A 22,448-nucleotide genomic window follows, 5' to 3' on the forward strand; every position below is an offset into this window, starting at 1 on the left:
CTTACATTTAAGCCACAGATAGGGAAAAAAAACCTAAAATTTACTACAAGGAGAAACAAATTATATTTGAAATAAAATGAATAATATAATCATGCTGAATGAACAATAAATAAAATGAGCTAAACCAAGAAACTTTTGAATACAGTATTTTGACTGTATGTCCTCATCTAAAGACCTAAAAAGGGCCAACAAATTTCAAGCTCTACCTTACTGTTTGTTTTTCATAGTGGTATGGATGTTGAAATTCTAAAAATACATCTCTATATTGTAGGATTGAACAAATGAGTAGACACATTGATGATATTGGAGGCTAGGGTTCATGCTGTTATAGAAGAAAAATATAGAATGAGGGAAAGCTAAAAGGAACCCTGTGATGTGTTGGATTAGAATTGGAGGTATCAGTATGAACACATGAAATTATATATATATATGTATATATATATTCATATATAATATATTCATATATATTTCCCAGCACTATCTAATGACAAGGCCTAGAAGTAAAGATATTCTGATATCATTGAGTACATCTAGCTCCCATATCCTGGCTTTGAAATACTATTATATTAGGGCTGGGAAAGAAAAAAGTATGTCTGGAGGTGATATCAGTGGCCTATAAAAATCCTCTCCTTCGTAAAAGCAATGAGAATAGTAGCAAAAATTGTCAAAATTATTTTTTTCAGAACTCTAGAAAGTGACCAAAGGTTTATGACAATTCAGGAGGCACCTAGTCAGGAAAAATGGCTGAAACTCAGGAAGAACAGTAAGCTTTGTAGCATCTGAACTTTCCCTGTTCCCATCCTCTTCTCCACACCTCCACAACGGCCTTGAAAATCAACAGCCTTGCAATCCTGATGAAAACCAGCAGCCTAGCAGACACAGGAGGAGGCATAACAGGGTTGGAGCTTCCTCCCAAGTTCCATTCCTAGAGAACTATCTTCATTTAACCTGTCTTGGCACTTTCCTAGAAAACTCCATTCATGGGGCTTGTCTACTCGATTTGACTCAGAGTGCACCTAGTGTGAACAGCTTTCCCTGGGGGTTCTTTTCAAAAACAATGAGTAGCAATTGTTTAACACAGCAATGCTTAAGGCGGAGATTATAGCTAGGACAAACAACAAGCTGACCAAAAAAACCTAACAGGAAAAGTTGGGTAATGAGATATCCATAAGAGGCTTTGAAAAGCTCTGACATTCCTAGGAGTCTAGAAAGCCACAAATATGACTAAGCTGTGTGCCGGCTCAGGATCTCTGACTGACCTTGAGGCTCTGCAAAATCAGGAAGTAAAGGCTAAGGCAAGGTTGTAAATAGCCTGCCAGAGCGTTGAAGGCCTGCTCTGACATGCACACAGGACCCATCAGCAAAAGCTCAGAGACTTAATGGTTCTAGGTGTTTTTTTTTTAACTTTTTGAACATTTTTTAGTTTTATTTTTTGGAAGACAGAGAGAGACAGAGCACGAGCAGGGAAAGGCAGAGAGAGAGAGGGAGACACAGAATCTGAAGCAGGCTTCAGGCTCTGAGATGTCAGCACAGAGCCTGACGTGGAGCTTGAAGCCAGGGACACGAGATCATGACCTGAGCTGAAGTTGGACCCTCAACTGACTGAGCCACCCAGGCGCCCTGATGGTTCTAGGTGTTTAAAGAAATATCTGCTATTAATTACCTGACCCCTAAGCTAATGGAGTAGAGACTTCAGCGGCCATGTAGGACAAAGAATACAACCTTTATGGAACCAGTTCAGGAATGTCACTAAAAAAACAAAGAGCAAGAAAAACAAATCCTGGAGTTGGGGAGAGAATCTGATTTTCAGAGCTGCCATACTATATTATTTATAATGTTAATTTTCAACAGAAACTCATGAGACGTGCAAAGAAACGATAAAGTATGACCCAAACAGAGAAAGATAAAATATCCAACAGACATTGTCCCTACGGAAACCCAGATATTGGAATTAATAGACAAACTATAAATCAACTAATTAAAATATTTTCAAAAGACTAAAAGGAATCATGTCTAAAGAACTAAATAAATGTATGAGAATGAAGTTCTAACAAATAGACTATCAGTAAAAAGATAGAATTTATCAAATAATAGAATTCCAGAAGTGAAAAACACAATAACTGAAATAAAAATTCACTACAGGGGCGCCTGGGTGGCTCAGTCGGTTGAGTGTCCAACTCTTGGTTTCGGCTCAGGTCATGATTTCACGGTTTGTGAGGTTGAGCCCTGCGTTGGGCTCTGGGCTTGGGTTTCTCTTTCTTTCCCTCTCTCTCTGCCCCCTTCCCCCCAACTCTCTCTCTCAAAAATAAATAAACTTAAAAAAAATTCACTAGAGGGGCTCAACGGTAGATTCGAGCTGCCAGAGGGAAGAATCAATGAATCGGAAGGTAGGTCAACTGAGATAATCCAATCTGAGGAACTGAAAGAAAAAAAATAAACAAAATGAACACTTCAGGGGCCTGGGGAACACCCTCAAACATATAAGCTCACAAGTAACAGGAGTCCCAAAAGGAGACAGTAGAGAGAAAGGTGCAATAAAGAATATTAAAAGGAATAATGGCTGAAAACCTCCTACATTTAAGGGAAAATACTAACCTACATATCCAAGAAATTCACTGAACTTCAAGTAGGATAGAATCATAGAGATCTACATCTAGACACATCATAAACAAACTTACGAAAGCCAAAGACAAAGAGGGAATCTTGAAAGTAGTAAGAGGGAAGTGACCCATCCCATACAGGTGACCCTCAGTAAGATCAGTAGCTGATTTCTCATCAGAAACCTTGGAAACCAGAAGGTGGTGGGACAACATATGCAAAGCACTGAAAGAAAAAGACCATCATGTAAGAATTCTATGTTGTCCCAAACAATAGTTCAAAAATGAAGGAGAAATGAAGACATTTGCAGATAAGCAAAAAGTGAGATCGTTCATTACTAGGACACTTTTATAGGAAATACTAAGAGGGTCCTTCAGGTTGCAGTGAAATGTCACTAAGCAGTAACTTGAATCCAAATGAAATAAAGAGCACCTGCAAAGGTAAGTACATAGGTAAATACAAAAGACAGTGTGAATGCATGCTTTGTTTGTAACACTTAACATCCATCTAATTTATTATTTTTTTTTATTTAAAAAAAAATTTTTTTTTAACGTTTATTTATTTTTGGAAGACAGAGAGAGACAGAGCACGAGCAGGGAAAGGCAGAGAGAGAGAGGGAGACACAGAATCTGAAGCAGGCTTCAGGCTCTGAGCTGTCAGCACAGAGCCCGACGTGGGGCTCGAACCCACAGACCGCGAGATCGTGACCTGAGCCGAAGTCGGACGCTTAACTGACCAAGTCACCCAGGCGCCCCAACATCCATCTAATTTAAAAGACAACTGCGGCAAGCAATAATTGTAAGTCTGTATTTGTGGACACATGATGTGTAAAGATGTAATTTATGTTAGCACAATGGAAGAGTGAGAGACTAAACTTATTTTAAAAATTTTTTTTTAATGTTTATATATTTTTGAGAGAGACAGAGCGTGAGTGGGGGAGGGGCAGAGAGAGAGGGAGACACAGAAGGGAGAAGCAGGCTCCAGGCTCTGAGCTGTCAGCACAGAGCCTGACCCAGGGCTCGAACCCACCAACTGTGAGATCATGACCTGAGCCGAAGTCGGATGCTTAACCGACTGAGCCACCCAGGCACCCCGAGACTAAACCTATAAAGAGGAAACTTTTAAAATATTTTTTATTAAAAAAATTTTTAATGTTTATTTTTTAGAAAGAGTGTGAGTGGGGAAGGGGAGAGGGAGAGAGACAGACAGACAGACAGACAGAATCCGAAGCAGGCTCCAGGCTCTGAGCTGTCAGCACAGAGCCTGACGCAGGGCTCGAACTCATGAACCATGAGATCAGGACCTGAGCTGAAGGAGGACGTTTAACCAACTGAGCCACCCAGGTGCCCTTTCAATGCTTCACTTTAAATGATGGAGAAAACAACTAGACAGAGAATCAACAAAGAAAGAGAAGGTCCAACTAGACCTAATGGATATCTGAAGAACACTCCACCCTACAACAGCAGAATACACGTTCTTCTCAAGTGCACAAAACCAGAAAACAAGTCTCAATAAATGTAAAAGTACTGAATCATACAAAGTATGTTCTCTGACCACAACTGAATGAAATTAGAAACTACTAACAGAAAAAAAAAATATTGGGGAATTCCACAAACAGGTGGAAAGTAAACATGTTCCTAAATAACCAATGGGTCAAGGAAGAAATCACTGGGGGAATTAGAAGAGACTTTGAGATGAATGAAAAAAACACAATGTATCAAAAGTTAAGGTATGCAGCCAAAGTGATGCTTATAGGGAATGTCATAGCTTTTTAAATGTTTGTTTGTTTGTTTATTTATTTATTTATTTATTTATTTTGAGAGAGAGAGAGAGAGAGAGAGAGAAAGAGAGAGAGAGCAGGGGAGGGGTACAGAGAGAGGGAGAGAAAATGCCAAACAGCCTCCACTCTGTCAGCGCAGAGCCCATCATGGGGCTCAAACCCCTGAAACATGAGATCATGACCTGAGCCAAAATCAAGAGTCAGACACTTAACCAACTGAGCCACCCAGGCCTCCCAAGGGAATTTCATAGTTCTAAATGTGTGTATTTAAAAAGAAGAGAGAGAGCAAATCAATAACCCATTCTTCTATCTTCAGAAATTAGATAAATTAAGCCCAGAGCAAGAAGAAGGAAACAAGTAATAAAGATTAATACTTATTCTTGTCAAGCTATTCTAAAAAATAGAAGAGGAGGGAAAGCTTCCAAATTCATTCTATGAGGCCAGAATTACCCTGATACCAAAACCAGGCAAAGACACAATAAACTACAGAACTATAGGCCAGTATCTCCGATGAACATAGTTGCAAAAATTCTCAACAAAATATTAGCCAACCGAATCTAGCAATACATTAAAAAACTCATTTACCACAATCAAGTGGGATTTATTCCAGGGACGCAAGGGTAATTCAATATTCACAAATCAATCAACAAGAGAAAGGATAAAAACCATACGATCATCTCAATGGATGAAAAGCATTTGACCGAGTACAACATCCATTCGTGATAACAAGTCTCAGCAAAGTAGGTTTAGAGGGAACATGCCTCAACATAATAAAGGCCATCTATGAAAAACCTACACCTCACATCATACTCAATGGGGAAAAACTGAGAGCTTTTCCTCTAAGATCAGGAACAAGACAAGAATGTCCACTCTCACCACTTTTATTTAACATAGTACTGGAAGTGCTAGCCACAGTAATCAGACAAAAAAAAAAAGTATCCAAATTGGTAAGGAAGAAGTAAAAATTTCACTGTTTGCAGATGACATGATACTATATAGAAAAAAAACCTTCAAGACTCCACCAGTAAAACTACTAGAACTGATAGCTGAATCCAGTAAAGTCACAGGATACAAAATTAATACATAGAAATCTGTTGCATTTCTACACACTAACAATGAAGTAGCAGAAAGAGAAATTAAGAAATTAAGAGAGGTGCCCGGGTGGCTCAGGTGGTTAAGCGTCTGACTTCGGCTCAGGTCATGATCTCCAGTTTGTGATTTGAACCACGCGTCAGGGCTCACTGCTATCAGAGCACTGTCAGTGCGGAGTCCACATCGGATCCTCTGTCTCCCTCTCTCTCTGCCCCTCCCCTGTATGCTCTCTCTTCTCTTCTCTCCCTCTCTCTCTCAAAAATAAACATTAAAAAAAGAAATTGAGAGAAATTAATAATCCAATTTATAATTGCATCAAAAATAATAAAATACCCAGGAATAAACTTACCCAAGGAAGTGAAAGACCTACACTCTGAAAACTATAAAACACTGATGAAAGAAATTGAAAATGACACAAGCAAACGGAAAGATATTCTGTGCTCATAGGTTGGGAGAACCGATATTGTGAAAATGTCCATACTACCCAAAGCAATCTACAGATTTAATGTAATCCCTATCAAAATACCAACAGCATTCTCCACAGAATTAGAACAAATAATCCCAAATTTGTATGGAACTACAAAAGACCCCAAATAGCCAAAGCGGCTTTGGAAAAGAAGAACAAAACTGGAAATATCACAATCTCCGATTTAAAGATACACTACAAAGCTGTAGTAATGAAAACAGTATGGTCCTGGCACAAAAATAGACACATAGGTTAATGGAACAGAACAGAGGCCAGACATAAACCCATGCTTACATGATGAATTAATCTGTGAGAAAGGAGGCAAGAATATACAACAGGGAAAAGACAATTTCTTCAACAAATGGTGCCGGCCAAACTAGACAGCTATATGCAAAAGAATGAAACTGGACCACTTTTTTAGACCATGTACAAAAATAAACCCAGAATGGATTAAAGACCTAAATGTGAGACCTGAAACCATAAAATTCCTAGAAGCAAACATTGGCAATAATTCCTTTGACATCAGCCATAGAAAAAATTTTCTAGATATGTCTCCTTGGGCAAGAGAAACAAAAGCAAAATGAAACTATTGGGACTACACCAAAATAAAAAGCTTTTGCATAGCAAAAGGAACCACCAATTAAACAAATAAGCAACCTACTGAATGGGAGAAGATATTTGCAAGTGAGTAGGGGTTAATCTGATAAGGGGTTTATGTCCAGAATATGTAAAGGACTTGTACAACTCAACACCAAAAAGCCCACAAATAATCCAATTAAAAGTCGGCAGAGGACCTGAATAGACATTTTTCCAAAGAAGACATCCAGATGGCCAACAGACACATGAAAAGATGCTCAACATTACTAATCATCAGGGAAATGCAAATTAAAACAAGAATGAGGTATCACCCTACACCTGTCAGATGGCTAAAATCAAAAACACAAGAAATAACAATTGTTGGCAAGGATACGGAGAGAAAGAAACCCTCAAGCACTGTCGGTGGGAATGCGAATTGATGCAGCCACTGTTGAAAACAGTATGGAGGCTCTTCAAAAAATTAAAAGTAGAATTATCATGTGATCCAGTAATTCCATTACTGGGTATTTACCCAAGGAAAATGAAAACGCTAATTCAAAAAGATATACGCATCCCTATGTTTATTCTACCATTATTTACACTACCAAGATATAGAAGCAACCCAAGTGCCCATCGACTGATGAATGGATAAAGATGTGGGATATATACACAATGGAATACTACTTGGCCATAGAAAATAATGAAATCTTGCCATTGGCAACAACATGGATGGAGCTAGAGAGTATCATGCCAAGTGAAATAAGTCAGAGAAAGACAAATAGCATATGATTTCACTCATATGTGGGATTTAAAAAACAACACAAAGAATAAAAGAGACAAAAAGACCTAGACCCTTTTTGATTTTTTTTTTTTATTTATTTTTGGGACAGAGAGAGACAGAGCATGAACGGGGGAGGGGCAGAGAGAGAGGGAGACACAGAATCGGAAACAGGCTCCAGGCTCTGAGCCATCAGCCCAGAGCCCGACGCGGGGCTCGAACTCACGGACCGCGAGATCGTGACCTGGCTGAAGTCGGACGCTCAACCGACTGCGCCACCCAGGCGCCCCGACCCTTTTTGATTTTTTTTAAGTTTATTTATTTTGAGAGAGAAAGCAGGGGAGGGCCAGAGCGAGAGGGTGAGAGAGAGAATCCCAAGCAGGCTCTGCACTGCCAGCGTGGAGCCCCATGTTGGGCTTGAACCCACCAGCGGTGAGAGCATGACCTGAGCCAAAACCAAGAGTTGGGTGTTCGACCGACTGAGCCACCCAGGTGCTCCTAAAAAACCCCCTTAGACTCTTAAATATAGAGAACAAACTGGTAAGTTGCCAGAGGGGAGGTGGGTGGGGGAATGGGCAAAATGGATAAAGGGGATTAAGAGTACACTTATCTTGATGAGTACTGAGAAAGGTATAGAATTGTTGAATCATTATATTGTACACCTGAAACTAATATAACATTATGTTAATTATACTTCAATAAAAAATAAGTAATAAAGATTACAGTGGAAATAAATTGAAATAGAGAATAGAAAAACCATACAGAAACCAAAATCTGATTCTTTGAAAAGATCAACAAAACTGACAAACCTTTAGATTAAGAAGGACAAGAGAGAAAACTATTAAATAAGGAATGAGGGGCGCCTCCTGGGTAGCTCAGCTGGTTAAGTATCCAACTCTGGATGTTGGCTCAGGGCATGATCTCATGGTTCGTGGGATTGAGCCCCACATCATGCTCTGTGCTGACAGGGTGGAGCCTGCTTGGGATTCTCTCTCTCCCTCTCTCTCTCTCTGCCCCTCCCCACTCCTCAAAATAACTAAATAAACTTAAAAAAATAAGGAATGAAAGAGGGACATAACACTAACCTTAAAGAAATGAAAATAATTTGAAGAGAGTACTATGAATAATTATATGCCAACAAATTAGAAAATCTAGATGAAGAGGACAAATTCCTAGAAAGGCACAAACTACCAAAACTAAAGAGGAACTGAAAAATCTGAATAATGCTATAAGAAATGAAGAGATTGAATGAGTAATAAAGAAACTGCCTACAAAGAAATGCCCAGGACTAGATGTCTTCACTGGTGCATTCTACAAATATTTAAAAAGAATTAACACCAATCTTTCACAGCTCTTCCCCAAAATAGAAGAGAAGGGAACACTGTCCATCTCATTCTGTGAGGCTACTATTACCCTGATGCCCAAACCAGACAAAGATGTCATAAGAAAACTACGGATCAATATCCTTTATGATTACAGATATCATAATTCTCAATAACATACTAACAAACTGAATCCTAAAAAGGATTATACACCAGACCAAGTGAGATTTGGTCCAGGTATGCAAATGTGGCTCAACTTGCACGGAACTCTAGTCATGTAATACACCATATTCATAGAATAAAGGGGAAAAAACCCCTACATGATCATATCAATAAATAGAGAAAAGACATTTGAGAAAGTTCAACATCCTTTCATGATAAAAACACTCAACAAACTAAGAATAGGAGGGAACTTTGTCAACACTTAGGTAGCAGTTAATATATACCAGATGCACTGTTCTTTTTTAAAAAATTTTTAATGTTTATTTATTTTTGAGAGAGAGAGGGAGAGGGATGGAGTGTGAGCAGGGGAAGGGCAGAGAGAGAGGGAGACACAGAATCCGAAGCAGGCTTCGGCAGGCAGTGGGGTTTGAACTCCTGGACCACAAGATCATGACCTGAGCCGAAGTCGAGTGCTTAACCGACTGAGCCACCCAAGTGCCCCCAGATGCACTGTTCTAACGAGTTTAATTCTCACGCCAACTCTGTGAGGCAGGAACTATTATTACCCACATTTTGCAGATGGGTAAACTGAGGCACAGAGCATTAAGTAATATTTCCTATGTTAGGAAGCTAGTAAGTTGTAGATCTAGGATTCCAATATAGAAATTCTGGCTAGACTCCATGCTCTCACCCACAGTCAGCTATCCTGTCTCTCAAAGAATGTGGAATAAGAATAATGACAAACAAATTGGGTTTCCTGACAACTAATTTGATTTTCATTTGTAAGTAAACTTAATTCATAACACTGTTAACTTATATCAGTAACCATAATTTGTAATACCAATAAGAATTTTAAATAGTAAATCCAATGTTTATTTAGCCAAGTTGGTTATTTAACCAATGTTGGGTCAATATTGATATTTAACTGTAAATTTAATTCACAAAAGTGGTGATAATTATTTGCATAAGCAAACATAATTTATAATGTTGCTAAAAGTTTGCAAAATTCGTTGTAAAATTTGATGGCATCAGTAATGGTGATTCAATTTCTATGTGTGATGAAAATCTGATCCATAACTGTGGCACTCACAATTTATATTAGTAATTGTTACTTTAATATCAGTAAATATTCCTAATATAAACTGGAGTGTCAACCATATTAATGATGATTTCCATTAGAAACTATCAGATAGTTACTTGTAATTTATATCAGTAATCTTAATGTGTAATACTGGCAATAATTTATAATAATATTTTACAACATACTAATGGTTTAATTTCTCACATGAAAATCTTAATTTGTAACATTGGTAATAAACTGTAATATTAGTTATAATATTTGATATTATTAATGATAATGTAATTTCTATGAAGTATAATATAATTCAAAACAGAGACTTATAATTTATATTAGAGCATAACTTCTAACATGACAATAACTTATAATAATAGTTATAATCTCTGATGACACTAGTAATGATTATTCAATTTCCATTAGGAACTATAATTTGATTCATAACATTGGTACTCAGAATTTACATCAATAACAATAATTTGTAGTGAGTTGTAATATTAATGATTATATTTTATGATAATAGTAACCAACAATTCAATTGCTATTTGTAAACAATTTAAGTAGTATTTTTTTAAATGTTTATTTATTTTTGAGAGAGAGAGACTGCATGTGAGCAGGGGAGGGGCAGAGAGTGAGGGAGACACAGAATCCGAAGCAGGCTCCAGGCTCCGAGCTGTCAGCACAGGGCCCGACGCGGGGCTCGAACTCACGAACCACAAACCGTGAGATCATGACCTGAGCCCAAGCGGGACACTTAACGGGCTGCGCCAACCAGGCACCCGGGTCTTTGTAAACAATTTAATTTGTAACATTGCCACTGATAATTTGATTGCCGCTCCTAATCTGGAACATTGGTCACATTTCTATCAGGAAGCACATTTGACAATATTAGTAACAATGACTTGCTTTCTATACGTAGTATAATCTGATTCATTGCAGTAGATCTGTCCATTTACATTAGAAGTCAATGTTTAATACTGGCGATAAGAGATACTATAAGTAACAGGATCAATGATGTAAATAGCCCTTGTAAGCACAGAAGTAAATTCGTAGTATTAATAAACCCTGTTGCGAAGCAACTTCACTCTCCACATGCACACACTGGCCGAACTGGCTGCCAGCACGCCATTGGTAACATGACGCTTCTCCCTCCTGCCCGTCCTACTCCCCCAGACTCACCATCTCCTTGTGATTGGGGTAGAAGGTCTGATCGATTAGAGGGAATTCCTCTGTCCCCAGTTTCTTGTGCAGTCGAACCATCTGGGCGAACTATGAGAGAGTCAGGAGAGATGGGTCAGCAAACCTTTCACCTGGACAGTCTCCAAGCTAGGATTCCAAGCTTCCCAACTTTCTCAGCCCCCCCAGCGCATGGTGGTTTTGAGCTCCTGCGTGCACGCATGCATGAGGCAGTCCCTCTGCCAGTAGCACCCTATCTGTCACTTACCACCCAGGGCTTGTCACAGAAGTTGTAGACAGAATGCAAAGAGTTAACGCTGGGGATTCCAGCGTACTGCAGCCCAATGACCAAACTGCGGTAGTCTCCGTTCCGAGCCATGCTGAAGGCGTGCTGGCGGATCAGCACAAAGTCCGGCTTCAGAGACCTGGGGTGGCAGGGGTAGAAGTGTCCAGGGTACCCCCAGAAGCTCCCCATCACCCTCAGAACAAAAACCAACTTTCTAAATCTCCACAGCTCCTAGAAATGGCAAGGAAAAGTGCCTTCTCACCCCAGCACACATGCACAAGCTGTTTTCTCTGGCACAGGCACCCTTTCTGCCCTTTCCCCATCTGGCGACCCCCCGTTAAGCCTTTCCTACCTGCTCCTCTCCTTGCCAAGGTCACCTAGCAGCCTACCCACTCAGCTCTGACAGCTCCCTGGTCACAATCTCTCAGACTATTAGCTGTCCTCAAAGGATGCTGCCCAGAATAAATTCCAGCCTCAGGGCCCCTACACTGGCTCTTCCCTCTGCCTGAAACATTTCCCCGCTAGATACGCCCACATAGCTCTCCTTCACCTCCTTCGGGTCTTTCCTCAAATGTCTCTCACAATATTGGTCTGCCTTATCCAAAATTGCAGACCCCCTCTGTCATCCAACAATCCCTATATCCCTTTGCTGCTATATATTTTTTCTTAGCACCTTTACATTTTCTTTTATTTTCATGTTTGTTTATTTTTAAGAGAGAGCATGCGCGCGCAAGCAGGGAAGGGGCAGAGAGAGGGGGACAGAGGATCCAAAGCCGTCAGCATAGATGCGGGCCTAGAGCTTATGAACTGCAAGATTGTGAGCTGAGCTGGAGTTGGAAGCTCAACCGACTGAGCCACCCAGGTGCTCCCCACCTTTATGTTTTCTTATTTGTTTATTGTACGTATCCCACAGTCGAATATAAGCTTCCTGAGGGCAGAGGGTTTCGGGGGGGGGGCTTTTTTTGGGATCTGTACATGCTCAAGGAATATTTTCTGATTTAGGGGCGCCTGGGTGGCTCAGTTGGTTAAGTGTCCGACTTCAGCTCACGTCATGATCTCACAGTTTGTGGGTTTGAGCCCCACCTCGGGCTCTCTGCTATCGGCACAGAACCTTCTTCTGATCCGCTCTGTCCCCAACTCGCATGCTCTCTCTCCCTCTCTCAAAACTAAATAAACCTCAAGAAAGAAAGAGAAATATTTGCTGATTTAATAACTAAAACGTTTGGCTTGTGGTCTGCTAGGATCCTTGGCTCTGCAGAAGAGAACTTATCTTCCCACATTCTGTACCTAATTTTTTTAATTGACATATAACATTGTATAAGTTTAAGGCATAAAACAGGTTTCTCACACACACACACACACACACACACTGTGTGTGTGTGTATATATATACACACACACATATATGTTTATTTATATATTTATGCTTATTTTTGAGAGACAGAGACAGAACACAAGCAGGGAAGGGCAGAAAGAGAGAGGGGGGAGACACAGAGTCCGAAGCAGGCTCCATGCTCCAAGCTGTCAGCACAGAGCCTGATGCGGGGCTCGAACCCACCAGCTGTGAGATCATGACCTGAGCTGGAGTTGGACGTTCAACCAACTGAGCCACCCAGGTGCCCCGACACGCTTATATATTGTCATATGATTGCCATTGTAGGGCTATTTAGCACTTCCATCATGTCACACAATTATCATTTCCTTTTTGTGGTGGGAATAATTAAGATCTAGTTTCTTAGTAAGTTTGATAATTTTGATACAGTATTGTTATCTTTATTCACTGTACTGTGCATTGTATCGCCAGGGTTTAATTATCTACCAGTTGTAAGTTTCTAGCCTTAAAAAGCTCTCCTATTCTACCCCCACTCAGCCTCTGGTAACCACTACTTTACTCCCTGTTTTTATGACTTTGGCTTTTTTAGATTCCACAGACAACAGGTAATCATACAGTATTTGTCTTTCTCTGTCTGATTAATCTCACTTAGCATAATGCCCCCGAGGTCCATTCATGTTGTTGAAAATGGCAAGATTTCCTTCTTTCTCATGGGTAAGTAATATTTCATAGTATATGCAGACCACATCTTCTTTATCCATTCATTCACTAATGGGCACTTAAGTTGTTTCCGTATCTTGGCTACTGTAATATAGCTAAGTTCTTGCTCACAGAAAAATGGGTGGGGAGGTGGGGGCTTCTCCCTCAGCTCTAAGGGAGTTCTTATTCTTCTCCCATAACTCCAAATTAACCTTTCTATACTTACCGCACGACCTTCACCCCATTCCGAAGAACTTCCACGTCCACAGAGAATCCACCATTGGCGTGAGCCACGAGGTTGAGATCAGAGAATTCAGCCTAGGAAAGAGAAAAAAAATGGTGATTCAGCCAAGTCACATGAAAACGACCATCCAGTTTTCAATCTGGACAGCTGACCCCCAGCTCCATCCGCCCCAACTAACCTGTTCTACTTTAATGTCAATTTCTCCATGGATCTTTTTCCCTTTGAAGTATTTTGCCCTGGAGAGGAAAAGCAGAGCACATCCGTCAGTCTCAGGAAGACAAAACCCAGGCCAGTCCTTTGACCCTTTTACCCCTCCAGTGCTACTAGAGAAACCATAACGTGCTTCGTGATTGTTGAAACACTTTGAAAAGCTCAACAGCGCTTTATGAACGATAAAGTGTGTGGTAATCCTCACGGAGGTATGTCAGTGTCAAAGGACGAGGCGAACTGTAAAAATAAGTCCTTAAACTGCAAGTGGCAGGCAGGCCCTCCTCAGAGTATGGTCTGCTCATCACATTGCTACCGTAAGTGTTTTTGAGAAAAGTTTTGCAAAACGAGGAGTGCTTTGTAAGCTGTAACACACTTGGAACTTGCACGGAGGTTCGTAAATGGCAAAAAAAAAAAAAAAAAAAAACCCTTAGAGAATGCATAATACATGAAGTGTGCCAGGCTATGTCTCAGCGCCTGTGTCTGCTCGTGTGGTCTGAAGCGTCTCTCTGCTCTCTGGCCCTTTCCTGAGGAGGGGCACATTTGCCACGTGTGGCTGTGTGCTATGAGGGACGCAACGGTGGGGGGCAGCTATACAAAAAAGGAGGAGCAGGTTGAGGGTGCAGGTTGGCGGTGGTTCTGAGAAGCCAGAGCCAGCAATGATGGGGGTGGGGAGGGATGCAGCTGAGGACAAGGGGAAGCCATAGGAGGGAAGAGGGGTAGGAGCAGTAGTAGAGGGATCATGAACTGCCATGTCACTATCCCTGGGCCCAACCTCAGCTGCGCTTGATTTCCAGTGGCGTCCTCGCCCAGGCCCAGGATTCCTGCTTGACAGGCTTCTCTGCCCATGGAAGCTCATCTCCAGTCATACAAGACGGATGAGGAAAGGAGCCACTCTCAGGGTTACCTATGTGCACACATTCAGGGTCTCTGACACACGCACAGCACAAGCAAGCCCTAGTGACTTCACTGACATGCCCCAAAGACCCCAAGCACGGCCGTTTTCTCCTCTCCCTCTCCCTCCCCCCCAACCTCTCTCTCCCTCTGTCTCTCTCTCGCACACACACGCACGCACAAACACTCCATTACTGACACTGTCCCCTCACAAGTGTTGGAAGAGAATTTCTCTGAGACCTGCACATTTTTCGTTTATAAAATAATGATGAGCGTAGACTATATCACTGTCTTTCAAACTTTGTTTTGACCATAAGCATAGTGAATACTGTGGCACTCTGCTCAGATCTCCTCTTCAGGGCCAATGCACCCTGGATGTCAGCTGCTAACAGCTTATGGCTATGTCCCGCTGAGAACTGGCTTCTGTCATAGGGAACTTGGCCTTGGCCAAGGTTACACCTACTTCAGGCAGCCCATGTCTTATATCTGGTTTATGAGTGAGTACAAAGGCTGGCCTCTTTGCCTCAACAGAGGCTGACTCTGAAGGACCATCCCAGCCCCAGAGGTCCCCCTAGGATCAGCTGAGGCCTCTGGCGCAGCTGTATTGTGGACCAGCTTCTCCTTCTGCCCAACCCTCCCTCCTCACAGGTATTGCTTCCAAAGGCACTCTCCAGTAAGCCTCCTGCATATAAATACCTGCCTCGAAATCTCTTTCCAGAGAACCCGACCTAAGACTGTGGGCCAGAGATGTCAGTAATGGGAAAAGATGCAGCGTGGGGTTTATTCTCATGAGTGTGGGCCCCTGGGCTTTGGGGGTAGCAGTGACTTTTACTGGTGGTGAACTGTAATGAGGTACTGGTGGAGGGGGATGTTATCAGTTGGCAAAATACCCCTGGTACTTGAGAGGTGCGAGGGAGATGGTAACCAGGCTTGGGTGACGATTTGCTAAACACCATTGATCGGCTGAAGAAAGATCTGACATGTTCAGGGTGAATAATCACTGATTCAAAGCACAATGTGAAAGCCCGAGGTTCCCCTTGGCTACATTAAAAGGGACCCTAATCTTCTGCAACTAGAGGGCAGACAGAGGGGAAGACCAGGCTTCGGACATAATTATAAGTGTAGCAGAACTTCAGAGAAGGTTGAATTCTCAGGCCCAGGACATCTCCTATACCACGTTCAGGGTCCTAATGGGACAAGAGTGAAGCCCTGAAACTTGAGGTGGGGCTATCTGGGAAGACGCATGTAACACCTTGAACTTATTGATTCACCTGAACCCACTGGGCCTGCAGAAGTAGCCCATTCCTCCTTGTTAGAATATAAACCTTTCTTCTACTTGAAGATAATACAGAGACCTCAATGAAGCAGGTCCCTTATAAAACAAAGCTTGCCCTTTTCAGAATCTACCCCCTTCCCCTCTTAGCAACCAGATCAATAAGCAGGGTCAAGTCCTAGCACATCCGAATGGAGAAGTTCTAAGCTTGCAAAGGAAGGAAAGAAATAATACTTAGAGGCTGAAAAATCTGGCCAATATATGTTGGCAGCAGCTGTAAAAGTGCATGACACTGGGTCCTAAGGACAATGGACCAAAGAGGTGGAACATGAAGTTGGACAACTTAAAAGGACCACTGTGTCCTTAAAAGGACCGGCAAGGACTCTAGGAGATGCTGCTGATACACTGTTGGATGACTTGTGGAAGCCTGGAGAGAACAATGGTCCACACCAAGTGACGCAGAAATGCCAAATCTTCCATGGAGGATTGTGGAGGAAAGGATCAAAGGATTCAAAGAAGCAGACATGTTAGAGAAGATATACTATGTAAGTCTAGAAAACTCATCCACTGACTATGTTCTATCGGAGGGCCCAGAGGATATGCCCAACTTAAAAAATCAATAAGGCATATGCTAGTGAGAGTGGCACGACCCATGCTGAGCAGCACGGTAGTGTTAAGGTAATAAATGAGGACCTGTCTCAGGTCCTGCTCACAGTGGGTCCGCTGGGTCCACAGGTCCACCCAGTGGTCACTTCTTCGCTTCACAAATGCATAATTAAAATGGACAGTCCTGGGGGCTCCTGGGTGGCTCAGGTGGTTAAGCATCCACCTCTTTTGATATTGGCTCAGGTCATGATCTCACGGTTTGTGAAATCGAGCCCCGCATCGGGCTCTGCACTGGCAGTGTGGAGCCTGCTTGGGATTCTCTGTCTCTCTCCCTCTCTTTGCCTGTCCCCCCCCTTTTCTCACTCTCTCTCTCTCTCTCCCAAAATAAGTAAACATTTTAAAAAATAAAATAAAATGGACATGTCTGTAGTTGTCAGAACCCCTTCATGGGTTCCTTGGTTTGTGGGGTAAGAGTTATTGTGGTGGGGAAGTCCAAATGGGTGCCTCTGAAACTACACACCCCTCCCCTGATCAAATCAGCAACCAAAGATAATATTATATCTATCCTAAGGGTGATGGTGCAAACTAGTCCTAGTGCGGCAGGTGGCCACTGACTCAGTGAATGCACTCTTTTCGATTCTGATCAGAAAAGAGGATCAGAAACATTTCGCATTCACATGGGACTGACAGCAATATTTGTTTATGGCCTCGCCATAGGGCTCTGCTACCTTTCTCATCCTGTATCGTCATATAGTCCAGAGGGACTGGACCGTCTGGGCATCCCACAGAATATCACACTGGACTCCTCTATCAATTACATCATATTGATTTGGCAAGATGAGCAAGGCATGATTAGCACCCTGTCTTGCCAAGACACAGGCACTCCAGAGGGTAGGGGATAAACCCTACAAGGACCCAGGGGCCTGCCACCTTAGTAAAACTTTTGGGGACACAGTGGTCCAAGGCCTGCCAGGACAGCCCCTCCAAATGATGGGGCGAACATTGCATCTTGCACCTCCCACCATAAGGAAAAAAAGCACAACACTTAGTAGGTCTCTTCAGGTTCTAGAGGCAGCACATCCCACACCTGTAAATACTGCTCTGATTCATTTTTCAGATGCAGCATAAGGTTGCCTCCCCTGAATGGGGGCCGGAGCCGAAAGGGCTGTGCGGCAGGTCCAGGCTGAGGTGCCAGCAGTCCTTCCACTTAGGCCTCATGATCTGGCAGATCCTACCATACTGGAGGTGTCGGTGGTGGGAAGAGATGCGGTGTGGAGCTTCTGGGAAGTTTGAGTGGGAGGCCCCTGGGGTTCTGGAGCAAGGCCATGCCATCTGCAGCACAGAATTCCGTGACTTTTGAGAAACGATTCCGGGTGCGGTACTGGGCCCTGGTAGAGACAGAATGCTTGACTATGGGGTACCAGGTGGTTATGCACCCAGGTGCTCATTAAGGGCTGGGTCTTGCCAGGCCCACCAAGTAATTAAGTCAGGTGGACCCAGCAGCTGGGATCAAGCTCAGGCAGGACTGAGCAGGTAATCTAGCGCCTCCCTCAGCTCCCGAGGGAACCCCTTACGACCAGCTGATGAAGGAAGGAAGAAAAAGCCTAAGCTTGGTTCACGGGCGGACTGGCTTGGTATGTGGGGAGAAGCCCAAAACGGACAGCGGCTGTACTACAGCCCCACTCAAGAGTGGTCCTGAAAGACAGTGGCAGAGCTCCCAGTGGGCAGAGCTTTGGGCTGTGCGCCCGGTAGTCTACTTAACAGGGAAAGAGAAGTGGGCCAGGATTAGAATATATATTCGCTGATGGGCACTGGAGGATGGCTTGGCTGATCAGAGGCCTTGAAGGAAAAATATTAGAAGATCAGGACAAGGAGTATCAAGCCAAGTGAAATAAGTCCGTCAGAGAAAGACAAATATGTGGTTTCACTCATACTGTGGAGTTTAGGGAACAAAACAAACGAGCAGAGGGAAGAAAGGGGTGGGGGGAGAGAGAGAGAGAGGGAGAGAGGCAAACCAAGAAACAGACTCTTAATTATAGAGAACAAACTGATGGTTATCAGAAGGGAGGTGGGTGGGGGGATGGGTGAAATAGGTGATGAGCACTGGGTGATGTATGGAAGTATTGAATCACTACGTTGTAGACCTGAAAGTAATTTAAATAAAAACTTAAAAAAAAAAAAAGATCAGGACAAAGAAGTCTGGGACACAGAAACGTGGGTGGACACATGGGGGTGGACATGGGAGGGGGCAAAAAGTGAGGAGTGAAGATCTTTGCATTGTGTGTTAACACCCACCAGACGGCATCCACAATGGAAGTGGCACTGAACCACCAGGTAGACAGAATGAGTCAGCCAGATGATGTCAGCCAGCCTCTCAAATCAGCCACCGCAGTGCTAGCAGATGGGCACATGAATGAAGTAGCAACATTAGCAGAGATAAAGCCTATAAGTGGGGCTTACCACGCTATTGCCGAGGGTCCAATCTTCCAGCAACAGAGACCACCACTGAGTTCCTGACATGGTGCCTTCCCTTAAGAAGACCAACTGGCCACATTGAGGCCAGCCGACTACATCGGGCGCCTTCCACCCTGGAAAGACTAATGATTCATTTGTACTGGAATATTCTATATGTGGGTTTGCCTTTCCTGACGGCAGGACCATAGCCAGTATCCCTGTCCAAGGACTTACACAACATTTGATTCACCAGTATGAGATCTCTCGTAACACTGCATCAAACCGAAGGGCACACTTTACAGCAACGGAGGTGCCAAATGGGCCCATGACCGTGGAATCAACTAATGACGTTATATACCACACCACCCGGAAGGTGCTGGCCTGAAACAACTTGTTGCGGCCACCGCTAAGATCCTAGCTTGGAAATGATACCACGAAAGAATGGGGCACCATCCTCTAAAACACCCGAAATCGACAACCCATCGTTTGTGCTGTGTTCCCAATGGGTAGAATACGCGGGTCCGGGAACTCAGAGGTGAAAGTAGGAGAGGCCCAGCTTACCATCAGTCCCAGTGATCCACTTTTGGAATGTGTGCTTCCTGTTCCCTCAAGGCTCTGCAAGGTTAGAGGTCCTGGTTCTCCAAGGGGTAACATGCTACCAGGGGACACGGCAAGAATCCTATTACATTCTAAGCTATGGATGCCACCTGGACACTTCAGGTTTCACATGCCAAACGGATATGAAGAGGAATGTATCACTGTCTTCGCAGGGGTACATGACCTTGAACATCAGGAGGAGGTAGGGCTGCTATTGCACAGTGGGGGCAGGGAGGAATATGCATGGCACCCAGGTGATCCACTTAGGCATCTGTTGGTACTCCTTGTACGACTTTGGTGGCATATGAACAAGTACAGCAGCCACAGCCTTGGAAGGGCATGGGGACCAAGGGCTAAGGGATCCCTCAAGGATGAAGGGATGAATCACTCATCGGGTAAGCCGCTGAGATCAAGAGAGGTGCTAGCTTGGGGTGAGGGGAATCTAGAATGTGTCGCAGAAGAAGGAGACCAATGCATATCATTTATTTATGCCACTTTTATCACGTGCAGCAGTGGGGGCTGTCGTTCATCCCACTAACCGTGTTCTTTCAAGCTTCCTCCAGGAAACAAGACCAATTACAGTCCTGTTCCCAGGCTGCAATGCTGTTCCCAGACAGGATAAACTTACTCTAAGAAGCAAGTGAATCTGAGCAGTGCAAGGAGTAGACTCTGTGCTCCGCCCAGAACCTCACCCCTCCCACCTGCACCTTCAGGCCTACCCATCTCTCTCCGGGCTTCTGGGAATATGTGCTACTGATGGCCCCCAGTGCTGTCCCTCACTGGGAGTTGGCCTCTGCAGGAGGGATTTGCCTTCCCCATGATTATGCCTCCTTCCAGGGGGCAGCCTGTGGCTAATGGTTGACTGATGTAAGAATACAAAAGCCTGGATACCCCGCCCCAATTGGGGTAACTCTGAAGGGTCATTCTAGCTGCAGAGCTCCCCCAGAGGATTGGCTGAGGCTTCTGTTGTGGCTGCATCATCGCTCAACCTTTCCTTCTGCTAAATCCTGTTCCCTCACTCATCCCCCGCAACAGGTGTTGTTCCCAAGAGCTCTCCCCAAGAAGACTGCACACAAACCTCAGAGTCTCAGGGCCTGCTTCCAGGGAAGTCTAAGAAAAGAAGCCACAGTAAGAGATATAGTTTATATAACCCACTATATACATAGATACATAATTACCTGCCCTATATATGTAATTTATATTATATGACATCTGTAATATGTTATACAGCAAATATAGTATGGCTTATATAATATATAACATATATTTCATATCACATACTATGTGTATATGTACCTAGAAAGTATATAAATATACATATATAATTGGAAGAAAGCTTTAGTAAATTACCTTTACTGTGTGCAATGGAGTCTGATATTTCCTACTCTATTCTATTCCATTTCATGAAGAAAAACATACACATATATGTATTATATACTATAAACCTATTATATAGCAAATGTATTATATAGTATATGTCACATATAATATATGGTATACATTACTGATTATATTTCTTGGAGTAACAGTTACACTAAATAATAATAATTGCACTTACAATGTGTAACATATTCTTGTTATGTTCTATTTTCATTTACACCGATTCATGAAGAAAATGAAATGCTGGTCAGAAGCCAACAGGTGAGCCACAGTTTGAAAAAACACTGAACCAAATTATCTCTAAAAAGAGGAGATGAGTCTCAACTCAGAGTTCGCAACTTTAAGCCACAGAGGATTTGAGACCCAGGAGAGAACGAGAGGGGTGAGGTTTGGTGGGAAAGTTGTCAGACTCTATCTAAGTGTACAATCCATTACAGACTGCACAACTCCTCCTTTATTCCAGGCTGGAGTGCGGATGGTACTCGCTATGCCTGCAGGTTGGTGATGCAGAGGTCTCTGTTTGCCATGTGGAGCCTGATGTACACGGGATCTTTGTCCATCCCATCCCATCTATAGAAGACACTAAATAAACATTTGCTAGATTGACTGGAAGAAAAGACTAGCGCAGCTGCTGGGGGTGTTCTGAGACACAGAAGGAGAAGGGAAGAACCTTTCACTGAATTCAGCAGGTGCTCAATGAATGCTTGTTGGAGTTGTGATTATGGAAAGGGGGAGGGTCTTGTCAGTATCTGGGAGACAATTGGTAAATGTTCAATTGGATGAAGGAAAACACGGCAAAGAACCTTCTTGGAGTATAGGAGTGGAGAAGGGAAGTCTAAAGGACGGTGGTTACCAATATACAGCAGGGGCCCCATTAAGGTTTGTTGACTTCAGTGGAGCAAAGTTAGCCAGGAAGATGGCTCCTGTGTGAGTGGGTGTTGGTGAAGGAATTAGAGCATGTGTTTAAGAACTGCTTTATGGATTGATGGAGCAAAGAGGATGTGGTTGTTTGAAAAGAATACAGTAAGAGATTAATAAATGCTTTTCGGATTAATTGGTTGGGGAAGAGCAGGTGGGAAGATGGCTACTAAGTGGGGGAAGGGACCTAGCCAGAATACAGTAGGTGCATATTATGAGCTTTCAGGATTGCCTAGTGTCAAAGGCAGGATGGAGATTGTTGAAGGGCGAATTGGGGCTACAAGGGGGGGAGGGAAAGAGGCACTGAATATAGGGTTCTTAGTATACAGTAAGTGCTCATTAAACAATTGTGGGCTTGAATGGACGAAAAGGCAAAAAGAATACAGCTGGTGGTTGGGGTTAGAAGGAAATGGCACTGAAGGAGAGTTCTTCCTGGTATATAGTAATGCTAAATGAATGCCTCCCACATTCTGACACATGGAAAGTATGCAATAAATATCTGTAGAATGAATAAATGGCTCTGAATAGAGAG

General features: G+C 43.0%; 1 protein-coding gene across 2 annotated transcripts in view; it reads right to left on the minus strand.

Annotated features, from left to right (window-relative positions):
- SYN1 (synapsin I) overlaps nt 1–22,448 on the minus strand; it is a 55,654-nt gene that overhangs the window by 26,491 nt on the left and 6,715 nt on the right. For both annotated transcript variants that reach the window (XM_047076148.1, XM_047076147.1), the window contains exons 2-5: nt 13,766–13,823; nt 13,570–13,661; nt 11,294–11,450; nt 11,029–11,118 (exon numbers count right to left, since the gene is read on the minus strand). In XM_047076148.1, the coding sequence (XP_046932104.1) occupies nt 11,029–11,118; nt 11,294–11,450; nt 13,570–13,661; nt 13,766–13,823 (397 nt within the window). The remainder of the gene's footprint in view (nt 1–11,028; nt 11,119–11,293; nt 11,451–13,569; nt 13,662–13,765; nt 13,824–22,448) is intronic.

Source organism: Lynx rufus, unplaced genomic scaffold (assembly GCF_022079265.1).
Source record: "Lynx rufus isolate CCGP_SWC_20201006 ecotype Redwood Valley unplaced genomic scaffold, mLynRuf1.p SCAF_14, whole genome shotgun sequence".
In the NCBI taxonomy this organism is placed as follows: domain Eukaryota; kingdom Metazoa; phylum Chordata; class Mammalia; order Carnivora; family Felidae; genus Lynx; species Lynx rufus.